Genomic DNA, 19,681 nt, shown 5'->3' with positions numbered 1-19,681 from the left:
GAAACAAAATCTCGGTCTGCCTGAAAAGTAGCAAGTGCTCTTAACTGCTGAGCCATCTCTCCAGCCCTGTAATTTATATTTTTTCTCTAGTTTTTTCTTTTTTCTTTTCTTGGCTAGTATTTCCCTCATCCAAAACCACATAGTAATTTGTTCTATTAATGAGAGAATAGGTTTATGTATCTAAGAAGTATTTATAGGATAATTAAAATGTGTCAGGAATGCCTGATTGCCTTTTGCTTTACCCTGTAACTCTGTATTATCTAACATAACTGGTTTTTAGCTTTACTATTCCACTGAAATGCTCTGATAATGGTAACTTTCTAATAAAATACCCATTTCTCATCAACAGTTTAACTATACTGCATCCCCGCATCTATGACAGAAACATGCAAGAGTTTCTATAGATTACCACAGACACAGATGGGAGAAGGGAGGCTTGCATCAACTGCACAAGGAGGTAACTTTAAAATCACAGTGCAGAACTGCGTCCCCACAGCTGGGTCCTAAGGGTCCTAAGCTAGCGCTCCTTTCCCAGATCACAGAATGAATGTTTGTGGTCTAGACTTCTATAACCTTCTAAGAAAATTATTTTCACAATGATCAACATAAAACAGAATCAGAGACATGAACGAGATTACATTTATAATAAAAAGATAGCAATGCAAGGTAGCGCATCCCTTTAATCCCAGACAGAATCCTGTGACTCTGAGGCCAGCCGGGTTTCCATGAAGTTAGTTGCAGGTCAACCAGGGTTACAGAGTAAGACTCTCTTTCAACAGCAGCAACAACAAAAGAAGCTATCAAACAAACAAACAAAGACTCCAACATAAAAATAAGAAAAAGTTGAATTTTCCTCCCGTGGTCCAGGCTGACATAGCTCATTCTGACTACTTTCCACAGAGCGAAGAACAAGAAACAACATTCCAATTTCAGAACTTAATTACTAACTGGTTCAAATGATCTCTCTTGCCACGGGCAAGCCTGACTCTGAGGTCAAACATCAAGTTAACTCAAAATAGGAGACAGCAAAGAAGAGCATGGAACATTCTGTATCTGTAAAAAGTCCCTGTTCCAGCCAAGCCCATCCCCCAGCCCTCGAGTTCAATGACTGAGTTATGGAAACTTCTCTTGTGTGGTAAAACTGGGGACTTTGTCTTCCAATAAGACCCTGGCAAGCTGACAACAAGCCAACGCTCTGCATATGGCTTATTGCAAGTCATTGGCTTAATGTTATTTTCTGGGAATTCTTAGCCTCTATTTTGTGAGAATTCCGGAACATGTCATTTTATAATTACAATTTCTATCATTTGGTTCTGTACTTTAAGAAATATGTGCAGGTCTCATGTATTTCTTACAATGTAAGTCTACAATGAATTAAAAACCAGTTTTATGTCATCACCATGATAACCAAAAAGAAATTAACAATGCCTTTCAAGCTCTCAAGGCTGCTGATGCTTTGGCTCTGACTTTCTCACTGACTTACTCCAAGTGTGCAAACCAAATGTACAAGCAACATCTTTAAAAACAACAGAATCTATCCTTGCCCACCTGCAACACACCATAAATTAGAAAGCTGTTATCTATATTCTAATCTCTCAGAATATGTAAGTGATCTAGTATATCTGATTATTTACAGAGTATAACTTAGATCAATAATTTAGACAATAAGGATATTTTCTCTTAAACCTATTGATATTGGCAACTACTTTCTAGAATTGTCCTAGAAATAAAACTGTTAATTATGATTGGGAAATAGGTATTATTTAATTAGGGTACCATGTTTAGCTAGGCTACTCCATACTTATATTAAGAATAGCAGTCCACTGGGGCTAGAGAGGCAGCTTAGTGTTGAGAATACTGGCTGATCTTCCAGAGGATCTGAGCTGAGTTTCCAGCACACAAGCAAATGATCACTATAACTCCAGCTCCCAGGACTCTGACACCTTTTTCCAGCCACCACTGGCACTCAAATACATGTGGTATTTACTTACAAAGATAGACACACATACACGTAAGTAAAAATATCAAGGTCAACCTGGTGTATACTGTGAGTTCTAGGCAGCCACAATGCATAGTTGAGAGAAAGTTACAAAAGAAAAGGGGGTAAAAAAAAGAAAGAGTTTAAGATCATTCTGAGTTATATATTGAGAACCAGACAAACCTGAGCTACATGAACCCATGCCTTCAGGACTTAGTGTTATATTTATTATTTTTGTTACAATGCTAAGTATCTCTTGTAAATACTCTACCACAGAGCTATACCTCTAGCCATATTGGTAATTTTCATTTTGAAAACTTATATTTAAAAACATCTAGGCAGGACTCTTTAATCCTAGCACTTGGGAGGCAAAGGCAGGTGGATTTCTGTGAGTTTGAGGTCAGCCTGGTCTACAGAGCTGGTTCAAGATAGCCAAGGCCTACACAAAAGAAACTCAAAAAAAAATAAAAATAAAAAACAAAACAAACCCCAGAGGACATGTCCTGTTTGAGCCAGGCATGGAGGTACATGCTTTTAATATTAGCAGATGCAGAGGTAGGCTGATCTCTGTGAGCTTGAAGACAGCCAGGGGTATGTAAGAGATGCTGTCTCAAAAGGTAAAACAAAGCAACAATGTTCTGTTTCAAAGTGTAGGACAATAAATCTTGTCATGATTGGTTAGAGATTATGATTATAATTTAATTATTGACAAAATACTAGAAACTCTGTTGGTATCTGATTATGAAGCCAAATCTAACTAACTTACGTTATCTAAAGATATTTAAAGATTTCTTTATTTAACTACTCAGCTATAACACATATACACATGGACACACACGTAATTAGACAAAGTTTCTCTATGAAGCTCTGGCTGTCCTAGAACTCACTCTGTAGACCAGGCTATCCTTGAACTCACAGAGATTTATCTGCCTGACTACTTCTGAGTGCTAGGACTAAAGGTGTGTACCACTACCAGCGGGCTTATATATAATAATGAATAATGCATATGCCTATGTGTCAGCATGTAGGTATGTACACTAGAACGGTGCTCTTGGAGGTCAGAGGACTGGAGTGAGCCCCTGGGAGCTGGAGTTGCAGGTGGTTATGAGTCACCAATGTGGGTGTTTACGTCAGAGCCATCTCTCCAGTCCCTCACTGGGATTCTTTCAAGGACCACACTAACACAATTTAAAAGAAAGGAATAGGGGACAGAATATACTACAATTTAACTAAGTTGTCCAAATATTAAAGGCACTTCAACTTCTATATACTGTAGAGAAATGGCAGAATTTCCTAGAAACTCCAAAATCTAAGGAAACAAACAGAATATAGGCTGTACAAAAGACCTGCTGATTTTGTAGGGTGGAGCTTTATTTGAACAGCATGTGGCCATTTTCTGAGTCATGCTGTCAGGTGCTCAGAACAGTAAACAATACACATGGTCTCTGAAATTAAGAATCTCAAAGATGCTAGGTGTGGGTCAGCAGAAGCAGGTAGACCTCTGTGGGTTGGCAGAAACAAGATGGTCATCAGGGTTAGGGAGGTAGCTGAGTTGGTTCAGCATGCATAAAGTCTTGGATTTGATCCCAAAAGCCACATAAACTGAGGCTGGTGGGGCACATCTTTAATTCCAGCTCAGGAGGTGGAGGCAAGTTTAAGACCAGCCTCAATTACATAAGAATGTTTGAAGTCAGCCTGGGCTACGTAAGACTCCCAGAAAAAAAAAGGAGGGCAAAGGGGGAGCCACAGAAGTAATCATACATTTATAAACATAAAAATAAAACTGTAAGTGTATGCCATGTATGTTGCTAGGCAGAAAGATCCCTGGCTCAGGAATATTTAATCAAATCACAGGAAGTTTTCTGAGGATAAAAACTGAAATCTAATGGACATTCTGACTGTGGATGATGGATTTAACCTCCATACATTTGGCACCAGTGTGGAATACACACACTTTTTGTGGTGTTGGGGAATATACCTAGGACATTCTTCATGAGAGGCCTATGTTCTACAACTAAGCTACCCATGGCTAGGAGACGATAATTGTTATTTGCACTGCTAGGGGTTGAACTCAGGGCCTCAAGCATGCTGTCAAAGTATTCTGCTAAGCAATTGCCTTAGTGCCAGAGATAACTTGATTGACAGATTGAGAGTTGCTAAGGGTATATAATGTATAGAGGGCTAGGTGTCTTAACAACGCATGGAACAATCTGTCATAACAAAGGATTATTTGGCCCAAAACATCATGATTGTAAAGGTCAAGACATCCTGAGGCAGGCAAAGGAAACAGCAGGCTCAGATATGAATGCTGGGATCCAAGCATCCGTGACATTGAGCAGAAGGATACTCGGAGCTCCTACACCTTAAAGATTTATTTTAAGGAGGAAATTTTTGGTTTTATTTTAAGGAGGAAAAAAAAAAAAAAAGGCAGAGGACTGAGGGTATCGTTGGTAACATGCCAGAGTAAAAAGGTTTCTGATAGTGTGGTGTGAACAGACCTGAAAGGACAGAACAGTCGGCATGTGAGACAGGCAGCTCTGTAATATAAGCTTCTAGATACTCCAGAGGCTGGAGAAACAGATGGTGGAGGGGAGAGTGTGAAGTAGCTGTAATGATTCCCGCTACAAACGTTTAGTCTGAGGAAAGAGAGTGAAGAAAGTGGGTGCTACAGGACACACTGTCACTGACAGGTAACAGCATGTCTGTCCTTTCAGAATTTTCTCCAGGGGGGGTGGAATAGTCTAGGGTTTGATGAGTATTTTCCCCATAAATAGGAGAGAATTTCCTTTAAAAATAGTAGTCAAGGCCAGGCAGTGGTGGCACACGCCTTTAATCCCAGCACTTGCGAGGCAGAGGCAGGTGGATTTCTGAGTTCGAGGCCAGCCTGGTCTACAGAGTGAGTTCCAGGATAGCCAGGGCTACACAGAGAAACCCTGTCTCAAAAAACCAAAAAACCAAACAACAAAAAAAAAAAAAAAAAAAAAAAAAAAAAAAAAAAAAAAAAAAAAACCAACAACAACAAAAAACAAAACAAAAACAAAAAACCCCAAAAACCCAAAAAAAAAAAAAAAAAGTAGACAAAAATATCCAGTCCCCACCTCCCCACAGCTCAAGATAGTCTCACATTCTGGCCCCTGCCTTAGCCATGCTGGGATGGCAGGCCTCTGCAGCAGGTCCACCTCCCCTTCTTTTGCTGTGAAAGTAAAGTATGATGACATACAAAGCATCTTGTTCATACAGACTCAGACAGCATAAAAATCAGACTAGCTACCCACCCACCCTCCCTCCCTTCCTTTCCCAGTGTAGCCCTGGCTGCCCTGGAACTTAATTTGTAGACCAGGCTAGCTTTGAATTTAAAGAGATCCCTCCAGACACTGTCTCTTGAATACTGGGTAAAGGCATGAGTCTTTAATGTATAAATTATTCCACATAAATAATCAAAAGTTTAGGAATTAATAAACCAGTGCTTGGTTTTACTTAGTATATTCTCAAGAATATATTTTTCTTAATTATTTCATTAGAGATATAAAATATTATAAAACACTTATTATTAGATATATACAAGTGTGTCTATGCTATAGCGCACAGTTTGAAGAGTAATAAACCAACACAAACTGACCATCAAGCAGCAAGTCATTTTAAACAGTAACAAATTTTCACAAATAATTTGGTTGTGTCAGTGACTTTTAAAGATGAAAATTTACATTAAAAGTAAGAAAAGTGCACTTCAACTTAACCGGTTCTCATCACAGCACCACTATTACTAAATGAAAGAAAATTCTCTCTTGTAAAAAACAGAAAACCAAAACTGAACAAACAAACAAACAAAAAAACCAAACCACATGAAAGAGGAAATAAGCAAGCTGAAAAACCAACAACCCTTGGTTTTATTTCTACCATCTGACTCTGTTCATATTCCATTTGAAAGTTAATCAAAATGGGTATTTTTTTTTTTTTTAACTGTTTTGTTGACCTGAAGCTGGCAGTTTTGTGGCATTATGATTTGAACTGTATGGTCAACTGGTCTTATTTCTGAAAACTGCAAAAATAAATAAATGCATCAAATAGTTTAGCCTTTTAATTGGCCTAATTTTTCTCTAGTGAAGTTACAGCTTCCTATTTGACAATTTTTGAGAATATTATAATATACCATTGCATAACCCTTAATAAAATACTAAAACATTATGTAAAGTTTATATTTAACTTACTTACATGCAACTGTGTAGTTGGTCCAAAGCTATGTTAAACTGTAATGACACATATATGCCCCAAAGAAGGGTCCCATATTCAAACCCCAAAGCTCTTTAAAATCAAGAATTATGTTGATACATTTAGTTTCCAAAGAAATGGAAAAAGTGAGCTTTATTTTTCCCTTCAGTTGGGTAAAAATGTCTTTTTAATAACAATAAGGCAAACTTTTTTTTTCCTCAAAAACCAGCTGTTTTAGATTTCTTATCCCAATGTACTCATCCATACACACTCACTCTATTCAAAACACAGTATGAATATTAGCCTTTTAGAATTACTCACCCAATGAAAGCCACCATCTGCTCCACTATGTGCTTGCTGAAAGTTACTATAACAAAGATTTTCTGAAAGAAAACACCAGTTAAAATAATTAATCATTTAAAAGAACTACCTGTAATTTCCAAAGTTTAATTGTTTAAAAGAAGGTGGTGTGCTGCCCTTAACTGTAATGTTAATTTTTTTTTTTTAAATAAGAGACCATTTGATTTAAATGGTAGTTGGTATTTTAGAGATGCATTTCCTTAAGCACAGCCGTAGTCTTTTACTAGGATACAGGACTGTCTCAGAGAGCCTGTGAGTCATGAAACCCGAGCCTGGGAGGGAACAGTGGAGAAGTCACTCTTTCTCTTAAGAGTTCTATACAAAGCAGAAGCCACGGGCTTCCATATGAGTCCACTATGGATTCAAAGCTGATTACTCTAACAGGAGCCTGGCCTAAATGTACTTCAGAGATTTTAGGAAGACAGCCTATCTTCTTAGGAAGGTTTTACAGCAACACTATCAAAGTTCCCAGAACCTGAACAAGCCTGATCTCCCAGGCTTAGGGCTAAACAGACTTTCTAAGTTTTTAGTTTGGTGAGAATGAAGTTCAGCCTCTATTGATTAAAGATATCGATGCCTGACACTAAAACAGAAAAAAAGAGGGCTGGGTGTGGTGGCACATGCCTTTAGTCCCAGAGCTGGGGAGGCAGAGGCAAGAGGATATGTGAGTTCAAGGCCAGTCTGGTCTACAGAGTGAGTTCCAGGATAGCCAGGGATACGCAGAGAGACTCTGTCTTGACACAAACAAACACAAACAAACAAACAAATAAACAAAACCCCTCAGATACCTTTAGGGATAATAGTAAATATTCTCAGCTTCACTCAACACACGTGAGCATAAAGTACTTACTATGCATAGCATCAAGCAATAGTAAGGCTTTTAGGAAACAAAAAGCTGAGAACAATTCTTAAATCTTGATATTTCTACAAATGGTAAAAAACTGGTACAGAAAATCTCCCTCTCTTCCTCTCACACACAGACACATACGCACACACTCACACATGCACACAAATGCCACTAGTAGTTAAAAGAGAAGAAGGAAGGAGCCACCATTGACATGGAAGTGTAGGGAAAGGGAAGGTCATGCTTAGCTGTAGGACTAACTAGGGACTCAACAGTTTCTATTTAACTTTCGCTTATAAGGATGCATAATAATTCTGTGAATAAAGCTGAATTCCTGGAGTTTCTCCAAGTTCCTGACAACGAGCTCTTTAGCACTCTGTGGTTTGTTCAATAATGACATTCGCCAATGTAACCAAAGGGGAGGTGGGAACAGAACAAAGGACAGCGGCCTTCTTCTTCCCCACTCTCCAGAACCATGAGGCACTGAGCGGGCAAGATGGCTCTAAAACACACACAAGGGTTCTAGGAATGGTGGAAGGACATAACAACCTAACGAGACAGTTGTTAAAGTAAACGTGGAGGGGAAAGCAATAGTGGAGAGGGCTACACCAAGAACCAGTTATTCTTGGAACCATAAATCTTTCAACAACCAACAGAAATAATGGTTGTGACTTTCAGTGATTTCGACACCATAAGCTTTCCCTACCATCATTGCCTAACAATGCAAAATCAGCCTGTGCCCAATAATTGCACAATTTCATTGCTTGAGAAACAAAACAAAATTTCCTTTTTATATGTAACAGCTTAAAAATTCACTGGGCTGGGTAGGATATAAAATGTATCAGCCATTTAAGAACCCATGTCTCAGTCTTGAAAGCTGTAAGTGTGAGTGGGGATTCTACCAGATAAGCATAAGGCACAAACCAGAGAATGTTTTTCTTGTGCATGTGCATACAAGAAACAAGGGAGCCAGGTGGTGGCACATGCCATTAATCCCAGCACTCAGGAGGGAGAGGCCAGTCTGGACTACAAAGAGAGCTCCAGTATGGCCAAGGATGCAGAGAGAGCATGTCTCAAAAACAAAACAAAACAAAATCAAAAAAACAAAACAAAACAAAACAAAACAAAACAAAACAAAACAAAACAAAAAGCCAAACATACACACACAAAACCTCAAACAAACAAAAAAAGCCCAACAACAATAAAACCCATCAAACCAAACAACAAACACACACACACACACACACACACACACACACACACACACAAAGGGAAAAGGCTATGTAAGATAAAGTATCTGAGCAGAGGAACTAATGAACGGTGCCCAAGTCAACACAGAAGAGACCACGTGCTAGAGTGCCCTTAATGGCCAAAACCAAGGAACTAAGATTTCGGACCCTTAAGGCTCACAATCCAATTATGTGTGTGTGTGTTCATGGGGATACAGACAGGCAAAAACCAATAGTCATGGTAAGTGAGTAAGATGCAGAAAAACAAGACAATCTAGGCAGAGAAGTTGAATCTACCTTGCGAACAAGAAAGTTTTGATCTAACATCGGAGACATACTGGTGGGAATTTTTTCAAGGAAGATTAACAGACAGCAAGACATTAATAAAAATAACTTTTTGGAAAACTGTCTAAAGTTAAGCTGAGGGAAAAAAAGGATGAAAGAAAAGCAAGTGAGGAGACGGGCTTCAGTAGAGCACAGAAGAATTCGTGTGTGGGTGTTTCTCTGGACTCTCCAACTGACCAAATGTTTATATTACTCATTAATACTGCCTACTCAGGGAACGAGAAAGGCTTCTTCTAAGCTACGTCTGGATGCACATCAAGTGACATGCCTTAATAAGGCAAGTTACTATGTACAATGGAACACACTGTAAACATATCCCACAGTCAGGAAAAGAATCCAGATCCATGCCTCATAAAGACAAATGGTTTTCTTTCTTTTTTCTATACATAGTAGGTAGAGGAACCACTTTAACCTCCAGAGCTTGTTCTGGATTCCAGGTCCTAAGGCCTTTTCCCTTCTACACAATTACCTCATACGTCACTGGGCCTGATAATCAGCAGGCAGTAAAACATTTACTTTTCTTAGTTTCCTTAATTCCACCCGTCAGAATTCTTATAGACACGAATTGCTTATTAGTCACTACCGTGTACGGCTGCCGTGTACGACTGCCGTGTACGACTACTGTACTTCCTTTATACCAGAATTCTACAGGGTTTAAAGTATGAGGTACAATATGAATTGAGCCAGGCAGTTGTGGTGAATGCTTTTAATCCTAGCACTTAACAGGCAGAGGCAGGCAGATAGATCCCTGAGTTTGAGGCCAGTCTGGTCTGTAAAGTTCTAGGACAGTCAAGGCTACACAGAGAAACACAACAAATCAGAATTAGTATATCCTAGAAGAAAATCTATTTATAATGTCTAAAAGTATTATCAATTTTGACCACTTTTCTGAAATGAAAAGTTCTGACAAGCCACGCATAAATAGCTACAGATAAGGTGCTTAGCATTTAAATTTCACAATAATTTTCCTTATGAGTGTGACCCCTGATAGGTCTTCAGGGGGAGGCCATATATCTATGAGTACATGTGTAGCACAAATTGGATTAGATGAATTCAAAATTAAAACAGGTATGGAAGGTGGTAAGGAGGGGAGTGATTAAAATGAAAATGTACAAAATAAATAAAAAAGAAACAGGTAATAAAAATTATAATAATATAAAGAAAGTCACTATATTCAAGAAGTATAAAATAAGACATACAGATTTACAGAGTATAGGGCTGGAGAGATGGCTAAGTAGTTAACAGCACTTTGCTCCTGAAGAGGAATGGGGCTTGGCACCACAGGGACAGCTTCTCCAGGCTCCACGGCACCAGGCATACATGCAGTGCACATTTCATGCAGGTGAAACATTCAAACACATGAGACAAATATATGTATAGATTACATTAGGAATTAAAATGACTGAATCCTTAGGTATTCACTAAAAAAGCTATGTCGGCATTGGTTTGGTTTTTTGAGATAGGTTTTCTCTGTGCAGCCTTGGCTGTCCTGGAACTCACTCTGCAGACCAGGCTGGCTTTGAACTTAGAGATCTACTTGCTTCTGCCTCCTGAGTGCTGGGATTAAAGGCGTGCACCAACATGCCAGACATCTCTCTCCCTCCTTTAAAAGATTTATTTGTGTATGGGTCTTTTGTCTACATGTGTTTACATGAACTATGTACATTCAGCACCTGCAGAGGCCAGAAGAGGATGTCAGGTCCCGGGATTAGAGCTACACATGGCTGTTGGCAGCCACATGGGCGTTGTGAATGGAACCAGGTTCTCTGGAAGAGCATGGCCGCTCTCCCTCACTGAGGTTCTTAGTCTCTTTATCTGTGTGTGCAGATCTTAAAGATGTCAAGCGTGGCTCTGGGGGCTGGCAGAGTCTCACTTCTCTAACCACACAACCCATACTTCCTCATGGCTTCAACTACCCTTCTCATGCCCACAAACATCTGCTTGGCTTTCCGTAAAGGATATTGGTGATAAGCAAGGAAGTGTTATGCAGTATGTGAAAGAAGGCAAGAATCAATGAAAGGTAATCCTCTTTCAGGTGGTGGTCAGTAAGGAAAGCACAGCTTTTGACTGTGTACATGAAAATGATAGGTGTTTTCTTACACAAGCGCACTACTTTTTTTTACACACCAGAAGAGGGTATCAGATCCCATTACAGATGGTTGTGAGCCACCATGGGGTTGCTGGGAATTGAACTCAGGACCTTTGGAAGAGCAGTCGGTGCTCTTAACTGCTGAGCCATCTCACCAGCCCACTTTTTTTTTTTTTTTTTTTCTAAATAAAGAAAGCAAGAAAGAGGAAAGAAGAAAAACAGCAGAATTTATGTACTTCTAAATTTGCATACTTTATTATCTAACTAATGGAAGAAGGAACCAAGCAAGAGCCATGGTCCTATCAAGGTTCTATCAAAGTCATTAAGCAGTGACTCAGCTATAATTACCTGGATATGCATTTTAATGATTGCTTTTCCAATCAGGGTTGCACCAAAGAAGGTCCAAAAAGGTACAAGGAAGTGTCCACATGTTATTCCAGCCAGGTCAAACAGGGGATTTGGAATCTATCAAGAGAAGAAGAAGAAGAAAAAAGACTTCTATAAATAATTCAAAGAAAATGTTTTAAAAACCCATTGGTGTGGTGTCCGGCTTTAATCATCGATTTCTCTATGACATGAGAGAAAGGTCCCTGGTCAGTATCTGACACTGTTCAGAAGACTAGAGAGGAGTTCTAAAAGCAGTCCCTAAGCTGGATCTCCTTCTCAGTGGACTGCCATTCTACAAGACCACAGCAAACTAAGATGCACCTCATACAAATAGTTTTTAACACAGGAGAAATAGATACAACCTTGGATCTGCAGAAATGAAATCCCTTTTAGTAGATTTCTGCTCATTTGGTGGCTGTTTTCTTTGATAAGATATGAATGAATTGTTAAAATTATTAGAGTTCTAAGTAAATTCTTAGCCCAAACACAATTATCTAGAAGTGTTCATATCTTTAGTAAGCATGTGAAGTCCCTAACTACACTTACAGGTGGATGCTTTCAACATTTAAATGTGCTACATGCCTGCAGCTGTAGCATTTGGGAGGTAAAGGCATGCTAGAGTTCAAGGTTACTCTTAGCCACAAAGTGGATTCAGGACTGAGTGGATTGAGGTCCTGCTCAAAAATAATTCATTATTTGTATTTTATATTAAGAAAGCCTAAGGCGCTAGGAGCACGCGGCACATTTTAAAAAGATCAAGGGTGGAGATATGTAAGGACACCGATTCAGATGTTTTGAATACTCTGTCCTAGCTAGACAAAGAAGTGATTCACAATAAATACCTTTCCCAACATTCCCACATTAAAACAATTTCATGTAGAAATGTGAAGAAACCACAACTGTTTGGAGCACTTCATTTATTTTTCTCCCACAGAAATACTCTGCCCTTGTGACTGTTGGCTAAGCCATTTGTAAGCCAATTAATTTATATAATTTTTATTTTTGAACTCTGAAAGAAAAGCCCAGTTGTTTAAAAAAAAAAAAATTTGCCATCTAGAGTCTTCTAAGTACACTGTCCTGACTAAATGCTTGACTATCCTAACTAGTCAAGCATTTTCTGCTGTGACTCTCAGTCAGACTCTACACTCAGACTCTTCCTGTAACTGTACAGCATGCAGATGACGCATCTTACCTTTTTTATGCTCATAAGTCTATGAAATGTAATTGTTTATTATTGATTGATTGATTGATTGATTGATTGAGATAGGGTTTTTCTGGGTAGCCCTGGCTGTGCTAGAACTCACTTTGTGGACCAGACTGGCTTTGAGCTCAGGAGATCCACCTGCCCCGAGAGCACTGAGATTTAAGGAGAGCACCACCACTACTAACTACTGTTTATTTATTTATTTTAAAATTTTATTTATTTGTTTATTTATTTGTTTGTTTGTTTATTTATTGTATATGAATATACTGTAGCTATCTTTAGAAGAGGGCATCAGATCCCATTACAGATGGTTGTGAGCCACCATGTGGTCGCTGGGAGCTGAACTCAGAACTTTTGGAAGAGCAGTTTCTCCAGCCCAGCTATTGGTTATTTTCATGCTTTAATCCACAGTAAAAGAAGGGTTTAAAATGAAAATCAGAACAGACACAAATCCTAACTTGTCAACCTGCTAGGAGTTTCTCTCTGGTTGGATACTCTCAGGAGAGGATAGTCAAGCCATTAGGAGACATGCCTGCTACTGTTGGTTGTTTTTCTTGAAGTTATAACTAAATAAACCAAAAGTACAATTAGAATTAAAACCGTTTGATTGTAGGGCTAGAGAGATGGCTCAGAGGCTGCTCTTCCAGAGGGGTTCAATTCCCACACACATGGTGGCTAACAACCATCTGTCACTGTAGTCCTAATGGATCCAATGCCTCTTCTTGTCCCTGCAGACACCAGTTACAGACATGCAAACAGGCAAAACACCCATAAAAAAATAATAACAACACAAACAAATAAACAGCAAACAAACAAAAAACCCTACAGGATTGCTTTGAAATTTCCTTTCAACTAGGATTTTATCTTAGTTTAAATGCTGACATCAAGATAATTAATTAATAAGTACCCTTTAACTTTCATTTAAAACATTTTAGAAAAAATTCGTAGACAGACAAACTCATCTTCAAATTTAACTTAATTCTAACTGTACTCAAGCAATATAAGGAATTCGTGGAATGGACACTGAGCTTCTAACATTGCACAGGCAACGAATGACCCTAAAGAAAAGATTTCCTGCATCGGGAAATTAAAAAGGGCATTTCACTATCCCCAGGCATATGCTATGTGATATTTACTATATTTATTTTGTAGAAAAGAATGGTAAGACAGAGTAAGACATTTCCCCCATGAAAAAGATCTGAACCGAGGCAACTGGCCTCATATTAAGGACATTATTACCTAATAGGCTCCTCAGCTTACCCATAGTTCTTTTCACTTCCCTCCCTCCCTAAATCTTGTGTGTGTATATGTGGGTGTGTAGTTCTGGCTTTCCTGGAACTCACTCTGTAACAAGGCTGGCCTTGAACTCATGGAGATTTGCCTGCCTCTGTCTATCAAATTTGGGGGTTAAAGGCATGGTTACCACACTGGGTTTTTAACACTAAATTTCAACTGTCTGTAATTACTGGCTTCTGGATTTTTTTTTTTTTTTTTTTTTTTTTTTTTTTTTGGTTTTTCGAGACAGGGTTTCTCTGTATATCCTTGGCTGTCCTGGAACTCACTCAGTAGACCAGGCTGGCCTCGAACTCAGAAGTCAGAATGGTTTTGAATTTACAGCTATCCTTCTGCCTCAGACCCCCAAGTGTTGAGACTATACATGCTATATTTCTCATTTACTCCTAGGATGCAGTAGCTGCTAAAAAGCTGATAAATCACAGTAAAAATAAATGAGCATTTATGTGAGAAGCACTATATTGTTCTTGCAAAAATGTTTTCTCTTAAACACACACACATGCATGTGAATGTCAGAGGAAGACTTTAGGCATCTTCTCCCTTTCCTTGGATTGTTGGGACTAAACTCAGTTTCTGCATCCTCAGGCCACAAGTGCCTTTACTTGCTGAGTCATCTTACCAACCCACAAATTGTTTTGGAGACAGGGTCTCATGTATCCGATGCTGGTCATAAACCCTCCCATCTGCTGTGTCACCAGGGATGATCCTGGACTTCTGATCCCATTGGGCTGAGGCTGTGTCGCACATGGTTTTACAATATAGCCTCATAAACTCCATCAGCCTTGTAAGGGAGCCTCTTTGGGCCACTTTATATCTGTTGTCACTATTGTCATAGAGACTGCATTAGAAAAGGAAAAGAAAAGGAGCTACCCTGGGAAAACGTCTAGTACTTCCAGGATCAGATCACAACAGTAATTCAGGCACATGGACATTTTGGTTTACGTGTATGCATGTGTGTGTGTGTGTGTGTGTGTGTGTGTGTGTGTGTGTGTGTGTGTGTGTACCAGGGATCTATCTGTCTTTATCTCCCATCCTGCCATCACTGATATTACAGGCACAAGTCACTACTGGGGACTCTGAGAATCCAGCTGAATTCCTCATGCTGCCAAGGCACCCACCCAAACCTAAACAGGAGCTAAGAAGTCTTGAGTCAGACTTTAAATGAATCTTCCTATTAGTACTTGAAACGCTGGAAAAAGCCTTCCTAATTCATTTCATTATTAATTCTTCATAGGAATAATGGATTTTACTTCTTTGTTGTTACCGAATCAAGCCTTGAAGATTGAAGCCACCCTAGTCTACAAAGCGAGTCTATGACAGCCAGGACTTGTTACACAGAGAAACCCTGTCTCGAAAAACCAAAACCAACCAAGCAACCAAGCAACCAAGCAACCAAGCAAAAAAAAAGAAAAAACCCAAACAAACAACAAACAAAAAAGGGGGTAGAGGGATGGCTCACAGAACAGTTTAGTTTAGTTTCTAGAACCTACCTCTAACCTTTGCAGGCATCAGACATGAATGTGATATACATACATACATACATACATACATACATACATACATACATAAAAGAACACAAAACACTAATACGCACAACAAACATATTCATAGCATTTAATGACATTTGTAACTATATATATATATAATCATCTACTTACAGAAGCACAGGCCAAAATTCCAAAAAATCCAACTTTCTGTACTAGTTTTTGTACTGCCAGTTTAGCCCGTGATGCAAAGTCCTATAAAACAAAGATTTTGAAATATTAATAAAAAGTATAAAGAAGAAAAACAACTTTTATTTTTAAGATTTTCTATTCCTTTATTTGTGGCTGTATATGTATACATACACATGTGCATATGGCTCTCTCCTCCCATAGTGTAGGTTCTGGGGACTGATCTCAGGTCATTAGGCTTGGAGACAAGTATCTTTACTCAAAGACGCATCTTGCTGCCCCCCAAAGACAACTCTTTATGATAGTTTATTGTTATATATCTTATAATCTGATACCAATTAATTCTAATTTGTTTGTATATAGATTCTTGCTTTGTACAGCAGGCTGGCCTTGAACTCATGATCCTTTTATCTCCCCTCCTGAGTGCTAGGAATATGTATGTATCACTACCCCTGACTCATACTGATCCATACTGAGTAGCAGGTTGTTTGTGGGAAAACATTCAAGTCTTCAAAAAGTACCACATCCTTAAAGTCTTCCCACATGTAAGAATGGACTGTTGTATCTTTGGGGTTCTCTCTGGATGCTTTAGAGAAGACAGAATATGGTAAGCCACATGTGCTAAATCACTGTTTGAAACCCTGGTTCAACCTATCTTTTTCTTTTTCCTATAGTAACTTAACAGACTTAATCTCCAAATAACAACATGGCAGAAAGCCTGAGTTTTCAAGGCAATGAAGACATCTCTGCCTAAACTAGCCATTTTGAAATTTATGCTACCATACCAGAGTTCTGGAAGCTATTCCTCTTCCCCTAAGTACCGTTGTACCTGCTAACCACCATCTCTCCATCCTCCCCTTCCTATGCCCAAGAGAAGAAATTATTCTCTTGCTTAGTTTAGACCAACATATTAGCTTCCATATACCAGTGACAATTAGTGGTATTTCTCTTTCTGTCCTTGAATTTTTATAGTTGTTTTTTGAGACAGGGTTTCTCTGTATAGCTCTAGCTGTCCTGGAACTCTGAGCTGCCTGTCTCGGCCTCCCAAGCCCTGGCCACTATGCCTAGATGGAAGTTTTATGTTTACAAATGGTGAAAGTCAGTTTGTTGTCATTATCATTTATTTACATAGACATCTCCGTCTATTATGACAACGACGACTAGAGAGATCTACCCGTTTCTATCTCCCCGGTGTTGACCATATGATCATAAGGTGCCATGCCTTACTCTTATTCAGGTGATGATTATCTAGACTTGGGTCCTCATGTTTGCTCGGCAAACCTTTCCTCAATGAGCCATCTCCATGGCCACATCAATAAAGTTTTAATTCGAAGTAGTCATAAGGATTAAATTCATGGCCTCCATGAACTCTAACTGAAATATCCCAAATCTAAAAATTTAATAGGAACATCATTCTTTTATCACCCTACATGTTTTACATTATAAATGTAATCTTGCTTTCTTAGTTGCCATTCAAGTTAAAAGTCATGTATTTATTTGAGACAGGGTTTCACTGTATAACCCTGGGTCCCAGCCTGGAACTCATAGAGATCACCCTGCCTCTGCCTCCTCAGTACTAAGATTAAAGGCATGGGCCACCATGCCTCATGTTTTTTTTTTTTTTGTTGTTGTTGTTTTGTTTTTTGTTTTTGTTGTAAATTACACTTATTTTTAAAAATATATTTATTTTATATGAATTTGTATCATGTGGATACAGTATGCCTGCAGAGGCCAGAAGATGACACCAGTTTCCCTAGAGGCAGAGTTAGAGATGACCCATCATGTGTACTAGGAACCAAATCTGGGTCCTCTGCAAGAATAAAGAGTAGCCACAGCTCTTAACAGCAGAGCCATCTCTCTAGCCCTCAGTATTTTTATCATTTGTATAATTTTTTTTAAAAAAATAAATTTTCAATCAGACAAGAGTGTCAACATATTTCCCCATTACCATAAATTATGCAGTTGAGTTTCTTCCATTTTAGGGAATTACAAGGCCAGCACACCTGGAGTGCAATGTCTTGGTCATGGTGTCTTCCCTAGCTGGTAAGTTTTGTTTGTTTCTGTGTGTAGCCCTGGCTGTCCTGGAACTTACTCTGGAGACCAGGCTGTCCTTGAACTCACAGAGAGCTGCCTGCCTCATGAGTATAGAGATTAAAGGTGTGTGCTACCATCTCTCAGTGGTACAAGTATCTGTATAATTTGACAGTTATTTTCATGTTGATTTTAAAGTAATACTGTCCATGAATTATAATACTTGTATTTTAACTTGCTTTTAAAACACCCAGTGGGAGAATTTCACTCTTTTTATATCATTTGGCAATTCATAGTAAAAACCCAGAAATGTCATCTAACATCACCAGAAAAACCCCTCAGTTCCTAAAGTTTAATATTCTTATAGTATTTGTGGGAACAATGTTGAGAGTTCAATTTGATTGCTTCTTCAATTGTCATTTGCCATTTTATAAAAAAAAAAAATCTGTACCACGAACAATAGATTCCTTTTTATAGTTTCACTTCTCTGTACTCACATTTCACAGCCTTTATCTATGTCACAATCTAAGTGCCTGAGAGGACATGCTCATTCTCTACCTCTCCTTAAATAAATTACATAATTCACAATTCGTACCATTTTTTGTTTTTCTCAGTTATAAACCCATTATCTGGAAAGTTCCATTTCCCAGCCCCACCCACCATGACTAGGCATCTATTGAGCTTGCACTTTTGAAACAGCTGCAGAGATAAGCAACAACTTACAACTCTACTGCTGTAAGGAAGCAGAGGAGGAAGCGGCTATTTATACCACCAGAGGCTTCAAGACCTAACGGAGCAAAGAAACAAGCCTTACACTATCCTCTCCCCAGATCACTGCAGCTTTACATTTCCTCTAAAAAAAAAAAAAAAAAGGGGGGGGGGGGAAATTTAGAATTGCCAGAAGAGAAACTACATGACTGATTGTAAACAAAAAATGTTAATCTTTGGCTGTAACATTTTAAGTATAAATATTTTAAATAATATTTATCTCCAAGCAGTAATAGGCCTCTTTATTTATTGAATTGATTTTGGTCTTTTGGAACTTGTTTTGTAGACCAGACTGGCCTTGAACTCATAGAGATCTACCTGCCTCTGACCTAGAAGGATGGATTAAAAGTGTTTGTTAGCATGCCCAGATTGAAAAAAAAAAATTTTTTTTTTAAAGCGGCATTTAAATGAATATAACAATCCTGAAGAAAAAGACTGTATTGTCTTGATATCTTATGGAAGTTTAAGTAACCTGTCTTTTCTTTTAATTGAATTCTTTTTTTTTTTTTTTTTTAATGTACATTCTGCCAGATGTGTTTCTGGTGCCCATGGAGGCTCTAAGGTTGTACCAGATCCTGTGAAACAGAAGTTAAAATGATGGGGAATTGAACCTGGGTGCTCTGCAAGAGCAGCAGTGCCTTTAATTGATGAGCTATCTTTCCAGCCTCTAACCTGACTTTTGTTTTTTCAAAGATTTATTTAATTACTTGTGGGTTTTTGTTGTTGTTTGTTTGATTTTTGAGACAGGCTTTAGAGATCTGCCTGCCTCTACCTCCTGAGTGCTGGGATTAAAGATGTGTACCCAAACTACCAGGCCTTAAAAAATTCTATTATTATTTTAACATTTTACTGAGTCTTTATGAATTTCACACTATGGACACTAATCCCATTCATCTTCCTGTTCCTGCCCTCTGCCCTTACAACCTCCCCACAAAAAAAAATTAAAATAGACTGTGTGTGTGTGTGTGTGTGTGTGTGTGTGTGTGTGTGTACATCTTTACTTGGAAAACTTTGTTGCAGTGAGTCATTGGCCTGGTTCGAGGCCTCTGGCTTCTGACAATACTGGAACCTCACCAGGGCACCTCTAGGACACCCTGTTGTTGACCTGAGTAACAAAGATCCTGCAGCTCTGAATCTGCAGGACCAGACCTTTCATGTACTCCAGCAGATCACAGAGAGGGTAGATGTTGGGGTGGCCAACTCAAAGCCCTGGATCTGGGCCTGGTAGGTAGCTGAGTTGGTCAGCCCTCCAGCTTTCCTGTACCACCAGA

The 19,681-nt window shown here is 38.8% G+C and overlaps 1 protein-coding gene across 2 annotated transcripts in view; it reads right to left on the bottom strand.

Annotated features, from left to right (window-relative positions):
• The window catches only part of Vmp1 (vacuole membrane protein 1), a 101,884-nt gene that overhangs the window by 9,421 nt on the left and 72,782 nt on the right, over positions 1-19,681 (bottom strand). For both annotated transcript variants that reach the window (XM_034506078.2, XM_076936089.1), the window contains exons 8-10: positions 15,597-15,677; positions 11,403-11,519; positions 6,509-6,570 (exon numbers count right to left, since the gene is read on the bottom strand). In XM_034506078.2, the coding sequence (XP_034361969.1) occupies positions 6,509-6,570; positions 11,403-11,519; positions 15,597-15,677 (260 nt within the window). The remainder of the gene's footprint in view (positions 1-6,508; positions 6,571-11,402; positions 11,520-15,596; positions 15,678-19,681) is intronic.

Source organism: Arvicanthis niloticus, chromosome 6 (genome assembly GCF_011762505.2).
Source record: "Arvicanthis niloticus isolate mArvNil1 chromosome 6, mArvNil1.pat.X, whole genome shotgun sequence".
NCBI classification, from domain to species: Eukaryota; Metazoa; Chordata; class Mammalia; order Rodentia; family Muridae; genus Arvicanthis; species Arvicanthis niloticus.
Note: the sequence above shows the minus strand (reverse complement) of the source record. Positions and strands in the feature narration are given on the sequence as shown.